At 52.8% G+C, this 21,278-nt stretch overlaps 1 protein-coding gene across 13 annotated transcripts in view; it reads left to right on the forward strand.

Annotated features, from left to right (window-relative positions):
* Positions 1–21,278, forward strand: part of DBF4B (DBF4B-CDC7 kinase regulatory subunit) — a 46,453-nt gene that overhangs the window by 16,936 nt on the left and 8,239 nt on the right. For 9 of the 13 annotated variants that reach the window (XM_070060573.1, XM_008271629.4, XM_070060574.1 and 6 more), the window contains 8 exons: positions 302–364; positions 10,334–10,488; positions 13,170–13,355; positions 14,828–14,878; positions 15,553–15,640; positions 17,079–17,152; positions 19,654–19,690; positions 20,795–20,840. In XM_070060573.1, the coding sequence (XP_069916674.1) occupies positions 302–364; positions 10,334–10,488; positions 13,170–13,355; positions 14,828–14,878; positions 15,553–15,640; positions 17,079–17,152; positions 19,654–19,690; positions 20,795–20,840 (700 nt within the window). Of the gene's footprint in view, positions 87–301; positions 365–10,333; positions 10,489–12,474; positions 12,586–13,169; positions 13,356–14,827; positions 14,879–15,552; positions 15,641–17,078; positions 17,153–19,653; positions 19,691–20,794; positions 20,841–21,278 lie in introns of all 13 variants that reach the window. The other 4 variants (XM_008271630.4, XM_051825784.2, XM_051825786.2 and 1 more) reach the window with 4 other exon arrangements.

Genomic DNA, 21,278 nt, shown 5'->3' on the forward strand with positions numbered 1-21,278 from the left:
ACGGATGCCGGGAAGGGGAGAACGGTGGAAGAAAGGCGGAAGGGGTCGTTACAGTGGTGGAGAGGTGGGGACTGCGGAGCGGGTAGGTGAGGAAGCTGAGCAGGGTCCTGGCCCGCGAAGGGGGTCGCAGGAGCTGAGGGAGGGGAGCCCGAGAAGGGGGCGGAGGGGCAAGGCCCTGGCTCGGAGCGTGGGCGCCGGGCTGGGACGCGGGGTCGGTGTGGACCCGACCGGGCGCCGCGGTGGGGGTCGTGCGGGGCGGGAGGCCGGGCAGGTGGTCGAGCTGCTGTTTGGTCTTCCTCAGGCGACGGTTACCTCGGGCTGCGGAGTTCCATGGCTGAGACTCGGCTCCGGGCTGCAGACCTAGGTGGGTAAGAGGTCCGGGTCGGGCGCCTGCGCCGGGGAACGGGAGCGCTTCCCGAGCTAAGTCCTTAGCGGATCCGAGGGACGTCAGGGACCTGTCAGGGCTTCGTGGCGCGGGTCGAACCGGAGGCGGAGGCGGTAACTCGGTACGCCCCTTCGTGCGGTCCTGCCCGTGGGACGGTTAGGGTTTCGGAGCAGCTGCGCCGCCGGACCCGACCCGTGCCCGCGCGCCGTGCTCGGTGCTCCTCCCTCCTCGGCCTCGGCGTCCTCGTGGTTTGGTTGTGTGCTCCTAGTGCATGCGCTGTTGGTGCCCTCCAAGCAGCAGTGCGTTTTGCCAAGTTCGTTCAGCCTGCCTACAGAACTTTGTCCGAGAGTGTTTTCCGAAGCGGGCTTCCTGGGTGCACGGCTGAGGCTCGAGCGCCTAAGAATGTTTGTTCTTGTGTTACGATCCTTGAGTCGAGAGGTTTTTCTTAAACGCACTGAAAAGTTGTTGTATTTTCTTATTGCACAAAAGTAGATGCTTCTGAGAATTGTTGTTAATCTGATTCTTGTTCCTTTTAAAATAGCCTGCTTTTCGGTTTAGAGGATTTTAGAGTAGACTTCTTACTTTTGTGTTTACTATTCACTACGACGTGATTATGTGTGGGTTTTAGAGAGGTTTTATATTTTTGCTTTGATTAGTTTTGTGCCTGCCTCTTTTACAGGCCAAAGTCTATAACAAAAAAAAAAAACAGAGGGCGTGGGAATTGTTCCTCCCTGGGTGCTGAGCTGTTTCTTCCATAGCTGGCATTCTTATTTCTTTTTGAAAACATTTTAATTATTTGAAAGGCAAAAAGACAGATTTCCCAGTCTCCCAGGTGGGTGGCAGGGACTCAGCCACTTGAACCATCACCTGCTGCCTCCCAGGGTGCGCCTTAGCAGGAAGCCCGTGAAACCCAGACACTGACACGGAGTGCGGGTGTCCCCAGCAGTAGCTTAACTGCGACATCACAGCGCCTGCCCTGCCTGCTCCATTCTGGTTTTTTATATTTTTTTTTTTAATTTTTTTACTTAAGACTTATTTGTTTGAAAGGCAGAGCAACAGAGAGAGATCTTAACCCACTGCACCACACTGCCACTTACTGCAAACCCCGTTCTCAATCACATGCTTGTGTTGTTTTGAATTTTATTTATTGACCTTCTATGATGCGAGATAAAGGTGTTTTCTGCCCCCCCCAACTCCTCTGTACCACATCAAACACACACACATGCCCCTCTTCTCACCTTACTCCCCTCCTGTCCCCTGTCCCACCCTGGATATATAGTAATTTCATTTAGTAATTTTGTATCTAGCTTGTGCAAAGGTTATTCAAGGTGGAACCATGCAATGAACTGGGAATTTTGACTTGTTTTCTACATGTGGGTAGCTACTTTATGTCCAAACTCGGCCACAAATGTAAACCTCTCACATGGCTCATCAGAAGCTGTATGGTTTCTTCTGTCAGTCTTTGTTGGAGACATACCTCCTGGACACTTTTTGTTGTTGTTGTTGTTGTTGTTGTTGTTAATTTATTTATTTATTTGAAAGAGTTAGAGAGGGGGAAACAGAGAGGTCTTCCATCTGCTGGTTCACTCCCCAGATAGCCACTGCCAGGGTTGGGGCAGGCTGAAGCTAGGAGCCAGGAGCTTCATCTCGTCTCCCACATGGGTGGCAGGGACCCAAACACTTGATCAGAGCTCATGGAGCTGCGAGTGTAAGACGGAGGCCCTGAGGCGGGAGCATGGAGGCCCGGAAGGAGGCGAGTGCTCAATGAGCCGGGACAGGGTACGGATGCCGGGAAGGGGAGAACAGTAGAAGAAGAAAGGCGGGAGGGGTCGTTACCGTGGTGGAGAGGTAGGGACTGAGGAGTACGGGCCAGCGCTGTGGCGTAGCAGGTGAAGCCACCATCTACAGTGCTGGCATCCCATATGGGTGCCAGTTCAAGTCCTGGCGGCTCCATATCCAATCCAGCTCCCTGCTTATGGCCTGGGAGAGCAGTAGAAGATGGCCCAAGTCCATGGGCCCCTGCACCCATGTGGGAGACTCTGAAGAAGCTCCTGGCTCCTGGCTTCAGATCCGCCCCGCTCCAGCCATTGCAGCCTTTTGGGGAGTGAAGCAGCGGGTAGAAGACCTCTGTCTTTCTTCCTCTGCCTCTCTAACTGTCTTTCAGGAAAGGCATGGAGCAGCAGGGGCCAGCACTGTGGTGTAACTGGCTAAGCCTCTGCCTGCAGCTTCCACATCCCATATGGGTGCTGGTCATGTCCTGACTGCTCCTCTTCTGATCCAGCTCTCTGCTCATAGCCTGAGAAAGCAGCAGGAGATGGCCCTAGTGCTTGGACCCCTGTACCCACTTGGGAGACTCTGAGGAAGCTCCTGATTCATGGCTTCAGATTGGCTCAGCTCTGGCTAATGAGTTGTAATGCTGGCATCTCAGGCCGCGGCTTTACCTGCTATACCACAGGGCTGGCCCCATGTCTCAGTTCTCCATTCTGGTCTAGACGTGCACTAGACCTGTTGCACTGATTTTATCCTAGGATCTCCCTTATCCCCTGGAATTCCCTTTGCCTCTTTCTTATGTTGGGTTCCTTATATTCTAAATCCTGTATTTTCTTCTCTCTCATTTTACTTCCTCATTCTAATAGAGCACATCCTTTAGTATGGCTTCCTGAGAAAGAGTACGTGAAAAGTGAAATGTTTGAGACGTCACAGGTCTGACAATTCTCTTGTTGTTGTTAAACAGATATTATATATCGTATTGCTTATTGAGTGGCAGAGAGAGTGTGTGTGTGCTCCCTTCTGCTGGTTTGTTCCGCAAATGCCAAAAAGTGAATGGGCTGGGCCAGACTGAAGCTGGGAGCCCGGAACACCATCCAGGGGTTCCACATGGGTGTTGGGGACCCAGTTACTTAAGCCGTCACTGCTGCCTCCCCAGGTCAGCATCAGCAGGAAGCTGGAGTCATAGCCTAGGAATGAACCCAGGTACTAATGTATGACACTCCTGTCTTTTTTATTTTTCTTAATTTTTATATAAGATTTATTTATTTGAAAGTTAGAGAGAAGGAAAGAGAAAGAGGGGGGATCTTCCATCTACTGGTTCACTCCCAAAATGGCCACAACCATCAGGGCTGAGCCAGGCCAAAGCCAGGAGCTTCATTCTGGTCTCCCACATGGGTGCAGGGGCCCAAGTGCTTGGGCCATCCTCCTCTGCTTTTCCCAGGCCGTTATCGGGAGCTGGATCGGAAGTGGAGCAGCAGGGACGTGAATCAGCAGCCATATGGGATCCCAGTATGCCAGGCAGCAGCCTTACCGGCTACCCCACAATGCCGGCCCCTGCCGTAAATGTTTCTGTCATGCTGCTGGACACCACAGGCTTGGACAGCTCTGTCTGAATCACCCCACCCCCACCTGACATCAGTGGTGTCCTGCAAGCACAGTAGTGTTCTGTCATTTCTCATTTGTTACTTCCAGTCATGGTGAATCTTGTTAAACAGTTGATGATTGTTTAGATTTATACATATTTTTACCAATTACTTGGTTTCATTCAACCTCTCTATTTGGATTCAGTTTCTGTCTGTCTGAAGTACATCTATTAGGAGTCCTTTAGTAAGAATTATTGGCAATAAAATGTCTAGGGTTTTGTTTGAAAAGTTGTTGTTGTTTGTGTTTTTTTTGTTTGTTTGTTTGTTTGTTTTTAAGATTTATCATTTATTTAAAAGTCAGAATTACAGAGAGATCTTCAGACTGCTGACTCACTCCCCGGATGCCCAGGGCTGAGACAGGCAGAAGCCAGGACCAGGAGCTTCGTCCAGGTCTCCCTCATGAGTGGCAGGGACCGAACACCTGGACCATCTTCCACTGCTCACCCAGGCACTGGATGGGAAGTGGAGCAGCCAGGACACAAACCAGTGCCTGTATGGGGTGCGGGCCTCACAGTGGCTGCTTTACCCACTACACCACAGTGCTGGCCTCATTAGTTGGGTGTAAGATTCCAAGTTGAGGTTTTCTCAGTACCATGGTTGTACTGACCTCTGGTTTCAGTTGTTACTGTTGAAATGTCTGCTGGGGCTGATAGCTGTTACATCATAAGTAAAGTTTGGTGGGGGGCTGATAGTTGTTACATCTTAAGTAACTCTTGGTTGGGGGCTGATAGTTGTTACTCATAAGTAACCCTTGGTGGGTTCCCTCCCCCCCTTTTTTTTTTAAGATCACCACTGTCTTTGCTGTTGTTCAGATTCACTTTGATGTATCTAAATATGGGGTTCTTAAGTTTGTTTTTCTTTTTACTTTTTTTTTTTTTTTAAAGATTTAATGGGGCCAGCACTTTGGCACAGTTGGGTTAAGCTACTGTCTATGACGCCAGCATTCCACGTTGGAGTGCCGGTTCAAGTCCCAGCTGCTCCAGTTCTTAACCAGCTCTCTGCTATTGCCTGGGAAAGCAGTGGAAGATGGCCCAAGTACTTGAGTCCCTGACATGCTCTTGGGAGATTCAGCTGAGGTTTGGACTCCCAGTTTTGGCCTGGTGCCGTCCTGACTGTTATGGGCATTTGGGGATTGAACCAGCAGATGGAAGATCTCTTTCTCTGTTTCTCCCTTTCTCTCTCTGCCACTCTATCTTTCAAAAGAGAGAGAAAGGGGTGGGCTTTATGGCGTAGCAGGTCGGGCCACCACGTGGGATGACCACACCCCACATCAGAGGGCCTGGGATAAAGTCCCAGCACCTCTGCTTCCTGTCCAGCTTCCTGTTCATGCCCCAGAGGCAGCAGATAATGGCTTGAATACTTGACCACCTGCCATTCTTGGGGAAGACCTGACAGAGTTCCTGGCTGCTCCTGGCTTTTGGCTTCAGCCTGGCCCAGTCCTGACTGTCGCAGGCATTTGGGGAGTGACTCAGTGGATGGAAGATATTCTCTCTCTCTGTATTGCTCTGCCTGTCAAATAAATAAACTTTTTTTTTTTTAATGCAAAGCAGAAGTGGGTGTTTGGAATGCCCAGATCCCATTTTTTAAAAACACATACTGAACTTCTCAATTCATTTTCCAGGTTCCCTAACTTTTCCTTCACATTTTCCAATGTTTTTCTCTATTGCATTTTGGGTAATTGTTCCAATCTGTCTTCCAGGTTACTAATTCTTTCTTCAATTGAATCTACTCTGCTTTTTTTTTTTTTTTTAAAGATTTTATTTATTTACTTATTTGAAAGATAGAGTTAGAGACAGTGAGAAGGAGTGACAAAGAAAGGTGTTCCATCCGCTGGTTCATTCCCCAAATGGCCACAATGGCCAGAGCTATGCCAATCCAAAGGCAGGAGCCAGTATCTTCTTCCGGGTCTACCACGCAGGTGCAGCGGCCCAAGTACTTGGGCCATCTTCCACTGCTTTCCCAGGCCACAGAAGAGAGCTGGATCAGAAGAGGAGCAGCCGAGACTCAAACCAGCACCCATATTAGATGCTAGTGCCACAGGGAGGATTAACCCACTACGCCACAGCGCTGGCCCTCTACTCTGCTTTTTAATGCATCCGCTTGGGATTTTTGTTTCTGTTGCTCTGCCTTTTTATTAAATTATTTTAAACACTCTATAGTCTTTGATCGTTCTAGTTGAAGCTCTTGGAAATCCAGTGTTGCTGCCTCTTGTTTCTGCTGACCCTTGTCCGTGGTGGGGGCTGCATTTGTTCTTGCAGTGGGAGAGTGTCAGTCATGTTCGATGATACTTTTATCTGCAAAAACTCTGGATACCCCAGACTGCGCCATGTCTCTCCGTAGTTGTTTTACATTTCAGTGTGTGAGGTATGCCAGGCATGCTGCTAGTTGGAACTACTTTTTACGTTAATTTCTTTGTTGGTAGGTTCTTAGACAACAGAAGAACAAATGGTCCCTAACTTCGACTTTTGATGCTGTGAACAATACACGTTCACTAGAAGCTGTACTTTGAGTTTTGATCTTTTCCCAGGCTAGTGAAATGCACGGTGGTACTCTTGAAATGTTGGATAGCAACAGTGAGCAGCAGCTCGCGTTGGCCCTGTGATCACTCAGGGAAGCAAGCAGCCCTCCGCGGGTTCCTGTGTAGCTGAGCGCTGGCGCTCACCAGGGCGGGCGTGCAGATGCATTGCTGGTGCGCAGTGGGCTTGTTGGTGTGTGACCCACTGTGAGCCAGGTGGTGACTAGCATGCCTTTCAGTTCGGAACTCTTGGGAGACCTGTGTGTGGTCTTGAATTTTCAGGGAAGACCTTCTTCATGCAGAGGCCAGGCTGAGAAGGGCAGTCTTCCTCTCTCTCCTGGTGGATGCTTCTTTCCTGTTGACCCTTCCTCTTAGGTTCACTAAGCGTTCTCCCGTCCAACCGTAGGCTGGCACAGCATTTATCTTCTGGGCCCATCTAGCTTTTCATTCCCAAACCCTGAGCTTTTTATTATTATTCCAAGAGGCAGAGAGGGAGAGAGAAAACTCCCATCTACGGGGTCACTCCCCAAACGGGCACAGCAGGCAGACTTGGGCCGGCCCAAAGCCAGGAACCATCCTGGTCTACGACATGGGTGGCAGGGGCCCAGGCACTGGTCAGCCTGTGCTGCTTTCCAGGTGCGTCAGCAGAAACTGGTTAGGAAGCAGAGCGGCCAGCACTCAGCTGGGATGCTGGGCGCCTCCCAGGCAGCAGAGAACTGCAGCACACACGCTGGCCCCTTGTTTCCTTTCTTACACTGTCCAGTTGTGTTCAGTGAACGCAGTGTCTCTCCCAAGATATTCATGGGGTTGTTTTCCTTTTTAGTTTTCTTTTGCTTCCTGCATTGTTTCTATTTCCTCTTCTTTTTTGTGTTCATTAGCCATATTTCCTGTTGGAGGCTTTCTTTAAATTTCTGATCTTTGGGGGCTGGCGCCGTGGCTCACCTGGTTAATCCTCCGCCTGCAGTGCTGGCATCCTATATGGGCACCGGGTTCTAGTCCCGGTTGCTCCTCTTCCAGTCCAGCTCTCTGCTGTGGCCCAGGAGGGCAATGGAGGATGGCCCAGGTCCTTGGGCCCTGCACCTGCATGGGAGACCAGGAGAAGCACCTGGCTCCTGGCTTCAGATCAGCGCAGTGCCAGCCGTAGTGGCCACTTGGGGGGTGAACCAACGGAAGGAAGACCTTTCTCTCTGTCTCTGTCTCTCTCTCACTGTCTATAACTCTACCTGTCAAATAAAAAAAATTTTTTTTTAAATTTCTGATCTTTGATTACCCATTCGTTTTGAAGAGTGAGGCAATACAATGCCAGTTGCGAGTTCCTGGGACTGAATTACTGGATTGTGAGCTGGTGGACTTAACTGTAGGTGGTCAGCCTGGGGCCTGGCAGTCCGGGGGCAGGAACCCCATTGTCACTCATTTGTATGTTTTTGTCTTGGGCCAGTCAAACCCCAAGATGGGAGCCTTCCCTCCCTCTGCCTGGGGAGTGTGGGTTGGTGGTCAGCATTCTGGATGCTCCCTGGGGAGAGAGATCCATAGGTCTCACTGGCCAGTGTGGAGATGTTTTACTTCCCTGTTTTCTTTTTATTTTTTTCTTTGAAGATTTATTATTATTTATTCAAAAGGCAGAGTTAGAGAGAAAGGGTGAGAGACAGATCTCCCACCCGCTGGTTCACTTCCCAAATGGCCACAACAGCCAGAGCTAGGTCAATCTGAAGACAGGAACCAGGAGCTTCTTCTGGGTCTCCCACATGGGTGCAGGGGCCCAAACACTTAGGATACCCTCTGCTACTCTCCCAGGCCATGGCAGAGAGCTGGACCAGAAGTGGAGCAGCCAGGACTTGAACTGGCGCCCATATGAGATGCTGGCACTGCAGGCAGCAACTTTATCCACTATGCCACAGTGCCAGCCCCAGGATTTTTTTTAAGATTTTTATTTATTTATTTATTTATTTATTTGAGAATCAGAGTTACAGAGAGAGAGAGAGAGGAAGAGATAGAGATCCTCTACTGGTTTACTCCCCAGATGGCTGCAACAGCCAGGATTGGGCTAAGCCAAAGCCAGGAGCCAGGAGCTTCTTTCAGGTCTCCCACACAGGTGCAGGGCCCAGGCACTTGGGCCATCCTCCACTGCTTTTCCCAACCATTAACAGGGAGCTGGATCAGAAGTGGAGCGGCTTAGACAGCAGCTTGACTCACTACACCGCAACGCCGGACCCTGAAATATATTTTTTAATTCAGGGAAGTTTTCTTAGATTGTTTAATTATCAGGATTCTGATTTTTCTTTTGTGTTTTAGTCTGTGTCTTCAGGAGCCCTTGTCTGTGTGTCAGAACCTCCTCCTCTGTCTTCAGTATTGGTTTTTGTTACTTTCTCTGGAATCTTTTTTCTCTTCAAGTTCTAACATTTTATTATGAAAAATTTCAAACCTGCTACAAAGTCTACTTTACCACTGACTTTTTTTTTTAAGATTTATTTTATTTTTTTGAAAGAGTTACACAGAGAGAGAAGAGGCAGAGAGAGAGAGAGAGAGAGAGAGAGAGAGGTCTTCCATCCAATGGTTCACTCCCCAGTTGGCCACAATGGCTGGAGCTGCGCCAATCCAAAGCTAGGAGCTTCCTCCAGGTCTCCCATGTGGGTGCAGGGGCCCAAGGACCTGGGCCATCTTCTACTGCTTTCCCAGGCCACAGCAGAGAGCTGGATTGGAAGAGAAGCAGCCGGGACTAAAACTGGCGCCCATATGGGATGCTGGCGCTTCAGGCCAAGGCATTAACCTGCTGTGCCACAGCGCCAGCCCCAACCACTGATGTTTTAATTTGCTTGTTTTATCGTGTATCTGTCATCTGTTCTTTCCTGCATCTGGCTTTTTGCTGCATTTCAGGTAATGGTGGACATTAGTACACAGTCCTCTCTGGTTTGCTTATTGCTTTTTCCTTTTGAGGTAATATTGACGCACAATTCACTGGGATACACTTGCGGAGGTTTTTTCTTCAAGCTTTGTTTACTGTAACCATAAACTTAAGTGGACACACTGATATTTTAATTTGCACAGTTGTGCAGCTAACACTGAACTCCAATTTCAGAGCATTTTCATGAGCCCAGAGAGCCTGATGCCTGCTCACAGTCATTCCTTGTCCCTCCCGCCATGAACTCCTGTCTCTGTCACCGGCTTTCCCAAGCCACCAGAACCTCATGACGTCTGGCTTCTGACACTTAGCGTGTTTTTTGTTTTTAAAGATTTATCCATTTATTTGAAAGGCAGTGTTATAGAGGGACAGAGGCAGAGAGAGTGAGAGAAGTCTTCCATCCACTGGTTCACTCTCCAAATGGCTGCAATGGTCGAAGCTGGGCTATCCGAAGCCAGGAGCTTCTGGATTTCCCACGTGGGTGCAGGGGCCCAAGCACTCGGGCCATCTTCCACTGCTTTCCCAGGCCATAGCAGAGGGCTGGATCGGAAGTGGAGCAGCCAGGACTTAAATCGGCACCCATATGGGATGCTGGCACTGCAGGCGGCGGCTTTACCCACAGTGCTGGCCCCCACTTAGCGTGTTTTTGAGAATCGCCCACATGGTAGCCAGGCTTCATTCCTTGTGACTGCGCAGTGGTCGTCCCTGCTTTAGATAGGCTGCGTTTGTTTATCTGTCCATGTGTGAATCATTTCTGCTTTTTGCTGTTACAAATCATGCTGCCATGAGCCTTTGTGTATAAGCATTTGGGTGGACAGACGAGTGTTTTCTTTGTCCTGCATGTATGGCTCAGAGTAGAATTCCTGGATCCTGTGTTAATCCTGTGCATAGCATTTTGAGGTTTGTCATGCTCTGCTTCGTGGCACCTGTACTGTTTTCCATTCCCACCAGCAAGGTGTGAGGGCTCCAGGTGCCCCACCTTGAGCTTTGTGAGGGCAAGGGCAGCAGCTTTGCAGATACCTGTGTGTGGGCATGGGCAGAGCACACAGCCAGGCTCTCAGCGAGGACCGCCCGACTTGCCTCCAGCTTTTCACTCTGCTGTCTTTATGATTGTTTTCTAGGGGCCCAGCTAGGAGTTTCCAGTTGTCCAGAAAAATGCCACAAGAGCTCGCCACGTGCCGGGAGGCAGCCCTTTTCTGGAAAGTCTTTCTACTTGGATCTGCCTGCTGGCAAGACTCTTCAGTTTCTGACCGGCGCCATCCAGCAGCTGGGTGGGGTATGTAGCCTGCTTCTGTGCTGTGGCCCCGGTGCGTTTGTAAGTCACGGGGCAGGAGCCTGAGAGGGAGGGCACCTGCGGTTCCCAGGTTTTCTCAGTCGGTCACCACACTGTCCAAGGCAATTTAAGTACAAACCAATTTTTAAAATAAATTTTTTGTTTTGGTTGGACAACTAACTCATGTTCTTTCTGGAAATTGTAGGGAACATGAGCCTACTTCACGTGACAGCTACATAATTTTGTGTTTTTCTAACTTTTCTTCCTTGCTTCCTCTGTTCCTCCCATAATGGCTTAATTGAGATACAGTTCACATCCCATAAATTCAGCTGTTTAAAGTACACACTTCAGTGTTTTTAAATTTCACATAGATGTGCAAGTTGTATGACCACATGTCAATTTTAGAACATTTTTATTGCCCCAAAAAAGAACCTGTTCCCATTTCACGCACTTCTTCCCATGCTAGAGTACTCCCAGCCTGGGTGACACTCATCCAGCCTTTATTGTTACTATTACTATTATTATTATTTTCTTTTTTTTTAATTATTTGTTTGAGAGACAGAGATCTTCCATTGGCTGGTTTACTCCCCACGTGCCTGCAGTGACTGGGTCTGGGCTGAGCTGGGCCAAAGCCAGGAGGCAGGAACTCAGTCCAGGCCTTCCACGTGAGTGTCCGAGGCACAGCCGCTGGAGCTGGCCTCTCGGGGCCTGCATTCGCAGGAAGCTGGGATTGGGAACAGAGTCTGGAACACAGGTACTCTGACACAAGAGGTGAGCGTCTTTTTTTTTTTTTTTTTTTTTTTAAGATTTATTTATTTATGTGAAAGCCAGAGTTATGGAGAGAGAGGGAGAGACAGAGAGTGAGAGGTACTTCCGTATCTCTCCCAGCTCCCATGTGGGAGACCTGGAGGAAGCTCCTGGCTCCGGCCTGGCCCAGCCCTGGCCATTGCGGCCATTTGGGGAGTGAACCAGCAGATGAAAGATCTCTCTAACTGCGCCTTTCAAATAAATAAAATATAAATCTTAAAAAAAAATATGCTGGGGGCATTTGTCCTAGCAGATAGGCCAGTGGTTGGGATGCCTACCTGCCCTGTCAGAGCGCGTGGATCTGAGTCCTGGCTCCCTCCTGAGGGCAGCTTCCTGCTAATGTGCTCCTTGGAAAGCAGCAGGGATGGCTCAAGTGCGTGGGTCCCTGCCACCCACGTGGGAGACTCAGATGGAGGTCCTGACTCCTGGCTTCGACCTGTTCCAGCTCTAGCTGTTCTGGCATTTGGGGATGAACCAGTAGATGGAAGGTCCCTCTGTGCCCATCTCTCTCTTAATTAAATTAATTAATTGACTAATTAATTAGACTGTTTAAAAAAAAGAAGGTAGATGAATTCCTTTGAGCCATAACCACAAATTATAATAATTGTGATAAAAAGTGTATAACATGAACTATGGCCATTTTAACCATTTTTAAGTGCACAGTTCATTGGCATTACTTACTCTTCCATGTTGTATTACTGTCACCACTATCTATTTCCAAGCTTTCCAGTCACCCCAAATATAGACTCCACAGCCATTAAATAATAACACCCCTTTTCTCTCTCCCTAGGCCCCATAGCCTCTAACCTACTTTCCATCTCTGAATTGTCTTTTCTAGATTCTTCCTGTTGGGGAATCACTGATGTGTGTCCTCCTGTGTCTAGAGTACTCCACCTAGCATGTTTCCAGGGTTCACCCATGTCGCAGCATACGTTAGAACCCATTTCTTTTAGTGGCTGGATACTATTCCATTGTCTGTGCATATCACATTTAGTTTATCCGTTCTTCTGTTGGTGGGAAATGTGGGCTGTTTCTCCTTTGGGGCTCTTGTGAATAGTGCTGCAGGGGATGATGGCAGATGAGTGTGTATCCTGGGAGGAGGGTGGTGGGTCCCAGGTGTGGGCTGTGCTGGAGGCGCCTGCTGCTGGCTCGCAGGAACCAGCTGTGAGTGTCTCTTCCCAGCTCCTCTGTCGGTAGGGCGTGCTGGAAGCTCGAGGACAGCCGTGGCGGGAGAATTTACTCCCCAGAAGTCAGCACCTGGAGAAGCAGGCCTTCTCCCCAGAGGGCTGCTGGGTAAGCATTGGCCAGCTCACCACGGCTCACATCCACCTTTGCTAATTCCCACAGTGAGGGATCGGTATCTGTCTCAGGCAGTGTGTGGGTTCTCTGAGCTTAAGGAGGAGGTGGAGCCTGTCAGAGTAAAGGGTGGACAGTCCCCACATAGCCAAGGGTTCGCCAGAGCCTTTTTTGTTTTCTTTCTTTGATTTTTGTGTTTTGGGGTTTTTTTTTGGCCTCCTTTTTGGGATCAGGATTACAGATGCTGTGTTTGGATGTCCAGTGCATCTCACAGAAAAATCGCGGCTTAATGCAGCTACTGTTAATCCTGCCAGGCCCATTCTCTGTGTTTGACTGCACGCAAACTAGGAGTGGTCAGAAGACGCAGGGCCAGGGCCTTCTGCCCCGGGGTCAGGCGCAGAGGTTCCTGGAGGCCCGAGCCTGCCTCGGGCGAGATGATGTCTTCCTGGGAGCTGGCGTGTCTATTTAAAGACATTGATTTTGAAACTTCTGGCAGCCAAGATTTCCTTTCCCAGCCTGTTGGTATTGACAATTCTACATCTGCTCTTTGGTTTTCAGCCACCTCTGTGATCTTGTTTCAGGTAATTGAGGGTTTTCTGAGCAAAGAAGTAAGTTACATCGTGTCCAGCCGCAGAGAAGCCAAGGCCGAGAGCGGCGAGAGCAGCCCCAGAGTCTGCCTGAGCCCCAGCGAGGTCAGAGTGGAAACACCACCCATGGCGGATCCAAGAGGCAGCCACGCCCGGGCGTCACAGAGCCCTGCAGACTTGGTGAGGGCCTCGTGGGCGGGGGGAGAGCGTCTGTAAGCCAGAAAGTGGGTGCTGGGAGCCCCTTTAGGCCGTCTCTGCTTTCAGTGTTACCTGGCCTCATCTGACTTCAGATCTAACAGCTCAGCCGCAGGCTGTCCCTGTGCTCTCCCGTCTGTGCCGTGTGTCACTCTTCATGGGGACTTCACAGTCAGAGGCTCAGAGCACAGGAGAGTCCTCTGGCAGCCTGGAGTGCTGTGGGAACCGACGCAGCTTGGGCAGTGAGCAGGCGGGGCTCGCTCCTCCCTGCTTCCCGTGTGAAGGGCAGTTTGCACATCCACGTGCTGCTTCTACTAGAGTGCAGTGTGACTTCTTCCCCAGGCTGACTTTCTGATTTTGCTTAACTTGGGTTAATATAAAAGGGTCCCCAGGGGCCAGCGTGGTGACACAGCAGGTTTGCAGCGGCAACATCTCCTGGGCTGGAGCGCCCATTCGAGCCCAGCTACGCTGCTTCCAATCCAGCTCCCTGCTAATGCGCCTAGGAAGGCAGCGGCAAGTGCCTGGGCCCCTGCTACCATGTGGGCGAGATGGAGTTCTGGGCTTCTGGCTTCAGCCTGGCCCAGACCTGCCTGTTGCAGCCATTTGGGGAGTAAACTAATAGAAGGAAGGTATCTGTTAACATGTCTCCCTCCGTCTTGGTCAGTCTGCCTTTAAAAGAAAGAAATAATTTTTTTTATTTAAAATGTCCATGAACATCCACTATTGGCATCATTATGAGGCACAAGGCTCCAAGGAACCAGGAGAAGATTTTCTAGGGGCCCACATGGTGGCGTAGAAGTCAAGCCTACACCTGCAGTGCCGGCATCCCTTATGGGTGCCAGTCCAAGTTCTGGCTGCCCCACTTCCCAATCCAGCTCCCTGCTAATGCACCTGGGAGGGCAGCGCAGGATGGCCCAAGTCCTTGGGCCCTGCACCAGTGTGGGAGACCTGAAAGAAGCTCCTGGCTCCTGGCTTTAGCCTGGCCCAGCCCCAGCTGTTGTGGCCATTTGGGGAGTGAACCATCGGGTGGGAGACCTTTCTGTCTGTCTCTTCTCTCTCTCGCCTTCTCTCTTTGTATCTCCTCCTTTTGAATAAATAAATAAATATTTAAAAAAAAAAAAAAAAACCTTTCTAAAGTGAAACAAGGACAGTCATTCCGTACTTGAATGCAAACTTCTAAGAAGAGGTGTTGTGATACTCGTCACACCTTGACCTCAGTGAGCGTGGGTGCCTTCCCCACGGGAGGCAGCTGGCCCGAGCTGCAGCTCCCTCTGGGTGACCTGGACTTTTGCCCCCTGCAGGTTCTCTCGGCTCTCGTTTCTGCTGATCTCAGCTGTCTCTGCTCTTAGCTTCCGGGGGACGTGACCCCATGGCAGCTGCACCAGCTCAGACGTGAGCATCTGTTTGCCCTCGTGCTGTGCGCCACGCAGCACACCCCATTGTGCTCTCTCCCCCAGGTGCCCATGAGCAGAGGGAAAGAGCTGCTGCAGAAGGCCATCAGAAAGCAGGTGAGCTGGGCAGGACAGGGCAGGGGTGCCTGGCACCGCTGGACAGGGAGGCGGCCTCTCCGCTCGCGCGGAAGTCACACTCGGCGACAGGTGGCGTGCTGTCCTTTCCTTAGAGAAGTTCCCCGCGTCACCTGGGGACGTTAGAGCCAGAGCCAGCTCCACTCGAGCCTGCCAAGAGAGCCCTGGAAGATGTGGCAGGACGTGGCTGCTGGGCGCGTCGGCCAGACTCGGGGCGTGTTTTCTCAGTAGCTGTTTGTCTAGTTACATGGCAGCTGGAAGAGCGAAGGTGATTCTGTGAGCGGAGCCATTGAGGTCCCATCGGGATGGGCATCGTGGCTGTGGGGAGGGAGAGGCGCTGGCAGACGGAGCTCTGCTGCCAGCAGCGTCCTGCTCAGCGGTGCCTGTGATGTCCCCAGTGTATCCTGTGTCCCTGCTGCGTGCACAGGCCCTCCTGACGGACAGGTCTCCTGGAAGCCCAGTTCTGGGTCGCCACAGCAGGCTGTGTCCTGCTGACGGGGCCAGCCCGTGTGCAGGGCAGGGTGTGTCTTCTGGGCACCAGGCCCTTCTCCCGCCCGCCACGCCCCGGCTCACCCAGGGCCCTCCGCGGGACGCTCCCCTGCCCCGTCAGGCCTCGGGGAGTCTCACGTCCTGCCTGGCGGTCTCTGTCGTTGCAGGGGAGCAGCAGCGGCGGCGGCAGTGGAAGCAGCAGCAGCCTCCTGACCAACGCCCGCTCCTGGGGAGTGCGGGTCCTGCACGTGGACGGTACTGCTTCCCCCGGGCACCGGGGGAGGGCACAGTTGTTGGTTTGGGCCAGAAATGTCAGCTGGTAGAGGGTTCATGGCTATGTACGCTCCTGGCAGCTGGAAGCCGAAAATACTGTCACCAAGTGGCTGTGCAGAGGTGGAGGGGTGGGAGAGGGGGTGACAACAGCAGAACGTGGACGCCTGTGGCCTGCAGGTGCCAGGAACAGGCCATCGGCTGTGGCTGCAGCACCCCTCTCCAGCCAGGGTGATGGTCCTAGCGTGCAGACAGGGAGGCAGCCCCTTAGCAGCCACTCACCCTGTGCCAGCGGTCACCGCGCTGAATCCTCACCACAAGCCTGTCCCCATGTGCAGGGGTGGAGACCGAGCCCCCGAGGCACTGAGGGAGCTGTCCATGGTCTCTTGGGCATAGTGCTGTGGCCCTGACTCGCTGCAGCTCGGCCTGTGAACCCTGTGTCCTCTCTTCTCTGTAGGGGTGCCTCACGCTCTAAACAGCCTGCTTGCAGGCCGTCAGCAGCGGCACTGGGATTGTTGTCCTGAGTCGCTGGCGGCAACTGCTCTCACCCTCACTGAGCCGCTTTAGGGTGGATCTACCTGGGAAAGCCCCCAAGTGCTGTCTGGGGTGCTACCCCACCCTTTGGTGTCAGTATCTTCTTTTTTTTTTTCTTTTTTTTTTTTTTTTAATATTTATTTATTTGAGAGGCAAAGAGAGAGAGAGTCTTCCATCTGCTGGTTCACTCCCCAAATGGCTGCAATGGCTGGAGCTGGGCTGATCCGAAGTCAGGAGCCAGGAGCCTCCTCCCAGTCTCCCACATGGGTGCTTGGGCTACCTTCCACTGCTTTCCCAGGCCACAGCAGAGAACTGGATCAGAAGTGGAGCAGCCGGGACTTGAACTGGTGCCCTTATGGGATGCCGGCACTGCAGGTGTCAGCTTTTCCCACTACACCACAGCACCGGCCCCGGTGTCAGTATCTTCTACGGGGCTTGAGAGGTTACTTGGGGAGAGTTCCAGGTCTTGGGGGGGGGGGGGGGGCCTCTGTCTCCCTGAAAAAACCAGCGCTTTGTGACTGGTTCTCATGTCCTGCCCTGCTGTGGGTCAGAAGCGGGTCTTCCTCCCCGGGGTACATCTGAGTAGCTGCCCTGCTTGGCCTCCCACCAGGAGCAGCTCTTCAGTGGTCCTCAGTGTCCGTGGTGACCCGGGAGGTACCCCTATTCCAAATGAAGCTGCCGCCGGTGATTCCTGTGAGCGCGGCGTCAGGCCGAGGACCCAGCCCAGCCCTTCCCTCTGTTGTCAGGAGGTGCAGAGGTGCCCCCCAGCCAGGAGGTGGCAGGCCAGGCCGGTAGATGGGGCGGGTGTGGCCTGGCCTGGCGTTCCGTCCTCAGCCCTGCGCCCAGGAGGGTGCGAGCTGGTGACTGCAGCCCAGTGTCCTCTCCGCAGAGATGTTGGTGCACGTGCAGCAGCTGTCTCTGGGGTCTCTCTGTGTGAAGAAACAGGAGCCGAAGAAGGCAGAGGTAGGTCGCCCTGCTAACTCTCGGGCAGCGGTGGTTCCCCACGCGGCCTCTGGCGGCTCCACTAAAGCCATGACCCACCCAGGCTCTCTTCCTGGCCATTCTGGAAACCACAAGCAGGGGGCGGCCTCCTGGTTACTTCGTTCGCCGCGTCCGCAGCTTTGCACTGCCTTTCTTCCCTTGCCTTGGCCCTGTGCTCCCTGCAGACCCCCGGGTGCACTGGCTCGCTGAGGCATTCACTGCGCGCCCTGTGGGGACTCCTGGCCTAGAAAAGTTTCATGACAGCTCATGGCCGCTCGGCCTGGCAACGAGCCTGCAGGTGGCGGAGCTGGCGGGGGCGGCGTGAGGCTTTGAAACAGCTGCCGTCTTCCACATGCTCGCTCGGCGTTCCCTCTCTTTGCTGGAGTTAGAACTGTGTGCACCACACCCAGAGAGCGCTGGCCAGCGCCCAGCCCAAGTCTGGGGAAAGGACTGACCCTGCAGGTGCACGCGGGGCCGGCGCCCAGGACAGGGCAGGCCTCGCGGAGGCAGCAAAGCATGGCCAGAGTGGCCGGAGCATTTAGCCGCTGCTTCCCTGCTCCTCCTGCACCAGGAGTTCTGGGGATTCGGAACTGCCACTAAATCTGTCACCTGAAATCCAAGGGCTGTCCAAGGCCACAGAAAGTCCCTCCCCATCCGGCTTCTGCTCCCCAGCCCCAGCCCTCCCTTCCTGACTCGCGCATCTGCAGTTGTCAGGTTTCCTTCTAGGCCTCAGGCCCATCCAAGCCAACCTGTCAAAAATCCACACACCCCCCATGCAAATGCACAGCTTTTTTTTTTGGGGGGGGGGACGTGCTTTGTGTTAACTTTTCATTGGTTTTGTGGCCACTCGAGAGTGTTTGCAGTGAGTTTTAATTGTGATCTGCTGTGTGTGAGGGATATGGAAGTATTCCCCAGAGTGTGTGTTCCCCAGAGCCGTGTCCTGGAGGAGAATCTGGAACCTCCCTGTGCCAGACAGCCACACCGTCCCAGGCCACTGAGCCTCATCCTGCCCCTGCTGTCAGCTGATTTTTGTTGTTGTTGTATTACAGTTAGGGTTTGTTTAGTTTTTTTTTTTTTTTAATTTCTCTTTTACTTTTTAACATTTATTTACTTACTTGAAAGGCAGAACAGAGAGTGAGAGAGAGCTCTTTTATCCACTGGTTCCTCCCCCAAATCCCAAATGACCATGATAATCAGGACCAGGTCAGGCCAAAACCAGGAGCCAGGAACTTCATCCAGGTCTCCCACGAGGGTGGCAGGGGCTCAAGACTCGGGTCACCTTCTGCTGCCTTCCCAGGGGCAGGAGCAGGAAGCTGGATTGGAAGCAGAGCAGCCGAGACTTGAACCAGTGCTCTCATAAGGGATGCCAACATCACAGTTGGTGGCTTACCCCACTGTGCAATACTGTCCCCATTTAATTTTTGTTTTGCTTTTTATTATTATTATTATTATTTTGTTTGAAAGGTAAAGACACAGAGATCTCCCACCTACTGCTTCATCCCCAGATGCCTACAACAGCTAAGGCTGAGTCAGGCCAAAGCCAGGAGCAGGGTGCTCGATCCAGGTCTCCAGCATGGGTGGCAGGGAGGCAGGCTATCAGCTGCTGTCTCCTGGTACACCTTAGCAGGGAGCTGGAGTTGGGAGTACAGCAGGAACTTGGACGCTGGCCCTCCAGTACAGGATCAAGTATCTCAGGGGGCTTAACTGCTGGGCCAAATGCCTGCTCCATCATTTCGTTTCCAGACCAGCCTGGCTCAGTTGTGGTCTGGGAGTGGACATTTAGTGCAGTGGCTTAGGTCACCTCCTGGGACACTGACACCCTGTATCAGAGTGCCTGGTTCAAGCTCCAGCTGCACCACTTGCGATCCTACCCCCTGCTAATGTGCACCGTGGGAGGCAGCAGATAACGGCTCAGGTACTTGGGTCCCTACCAGCCAGGGCTCCTAGCTTCTTTCTGACCCTCTCCCTTGCAAATAAAATGAAAATAAATTTTTTTGAAAAAAGTGTTTCTTTAAAGAAAAAAAAAATGTGGCCTTGATGCACAGAGTGGAAGTGCCCAGGAGAGCAGATGGCCATTGCCTTCACCTTTGTCCTGCAAGGTGACCTGGAATGGCAGCAGCCTGGGGACTGGCAGCTGCCAGGTAGTGAGCATGGACTCCGGGTTGGGTCTTTTCCATGCTTTAACTCTTGCCAGGGCCCATGAGGTCCGTGGTTGCCCTCGCCTTCCAGGCCCCACGGCTCCTGAGCTCCTGCTCTGCACCGTCCTGCGTTCCCTCTGCAGGAGCTGCCAGGGAGATGCACACACAGGGCCTCTGCCCACTCCTCTCACCCTCGGGAGGCGGGGCCGGGGGTGTGTTGTGCTCAGAGCTGCTCCGGCTCAGGCCGAGATGGCAGGAGGCAAAGTGGGACAGTCAGCCCACCAGGCCCAGTCCGTGGCCCCCGTGGCTCCCTCGCGTCCGTAACCCAGTTTCCTTTCCACTTAGGGAACGCGTCCAGCACCAGAAGCACGGACACGGAAAGGTCAGTGTGGCCGCCTCCTCCTCTAATTGCAATCCCTCCCTCCGTAAACACTTCCCCACGACTCCCTCTGTGGCAGCATCTGCTGCCTTTTCTGTGGCGGGAAGCGAGCCCAGGTTGCGTCGCCCCCCTCGGGTTTCCAGAGCCTGGGCCTTGGCTTTCTGGGGCGAACGAGGTGTCTCCAAGAGCAAGTCCAGAGCCGCTGCGCCGCGGCTCCTCCTCGCAGGCCTGGGCGCCGCGCGGGTCCTCGGTGCCTGCGCCGTGGCTGCTCCGGGCACTGTGCAAAGTTCAGATGCTTTCCTGGTGATCCAGGAGCAGTTTGGGGTGGGCAGTTAGACAGCGCCGCGCTCTCAGAAATGCCAGCCTCCCTAAACTGACAAACAGGCAGAGTGATGGGCGGCAGCCCGGGCTCCGCTGGGACAGCAGGAGGCTCTCCCCTGGCTGTTTCTCCCAGAGACGCTCTGTAAGTGGCATTTATGCACGCACAAGCAGGAGCTACGGAGAGTCACTTGGCACTTCTCGCAGGCTCGAAATTCCAGGAAGTCTGTGGGGGAACGGATTTTAATCACTGTCTCAGTTAATTAGAAAGACAAGAAGTTGTCCTCAAAAAGTAATTAATGGGAGCCGCTGCCCAGGGAGAGGAGGCTGCTTGTTGCTTGGGAGCCAGTGGTAGGCCCGGGAGCCTCTCTGGGGAAGCTGGCTGTCAGGGCTGCCCAGGCTTCCCGCCTGTCTCCGCCACCTCCGTTACTGTGGGAAGACGGGAGGGGCTCTTGCCGGTGACCAGCTTGGGCGGGGCGGCGGGGGGCTGCGTGTCTAGATGAGCCGACTCCGACACTGTCTCCCCGGGACCCTTTTGCCCTGATTCCTCGGGAACCAGATCTCTGCCGTCCTGCTGCTGAGATCCCCCGACACCCAGGGTCTCAGGGAGGGACCCACACCAGGAGGTGCCCGGTCCTGCGCTGGAGGGCGGGCCTCTGGCAGTGGGGGAGGGCTACCTCACTTCTGCCAGTGGGGAGGCGCCGGCTCTGGGCCCTTGGCAGAGCTCTGCTCCCGGAGCGTTTCCTGAGCACTGGGCACGTGGCCAACGTGAGCATCCCTCCCCTGCAGTGGCCAGGCTGAAGGCGCCGTTCCTCAAGATTGAAGACGCGAGCAGGTAAGTGGGGGCCCTCCCTCCGCCCACCCCCTAGGCCTGTGCAGAGGAGCGGGGTGCTCAAGGGCCCGGGGCTGGCCTTGGGGGCTTGGAGCCCCTCCACCCTCACCTTTTGTGTTTTGTTTTTTTTTTTTTTAAAGAATGTTGACAGTCATTTTATATTTCTTTTAGAGACAGAGTTCTGTTACTTTTTTTAAAACAAGTTTGCATGCTTCTGCCAGATATCTTTTATGTTACCAACTGAGGAGCAAGTTTTTGTGTGTTTTTTTTTTTTTTTTTTAAGATTTATTTTATTTACTTGAAAGAGTTAGAAAGAGAGGTAGAGATAGAGAGAGAGTTCTTCCATCTGCTGGTTTACTCCCCAAATGGCCGCAACAGCTGGAGCTGGGCCGATTCAAAGCCAGGAGCCAGGAGCTTCTCCCAGGTCTCCCACATGGGTGC

Source organism: Oryctolagus cuniculus, chromosome 17 (genome assembly GCF_964237555.1).
Source record: "Oryctolagus cuniculus chromosome 17, mOryCun1.1, whole genome shotgun sequence".
Lineage (NCBI taxonomy): Eukaryota > Metazoa > Chordata > Mammalia > Lagomorpha > Leporidae > Oryctolagus > Oryctolagus cuniculus.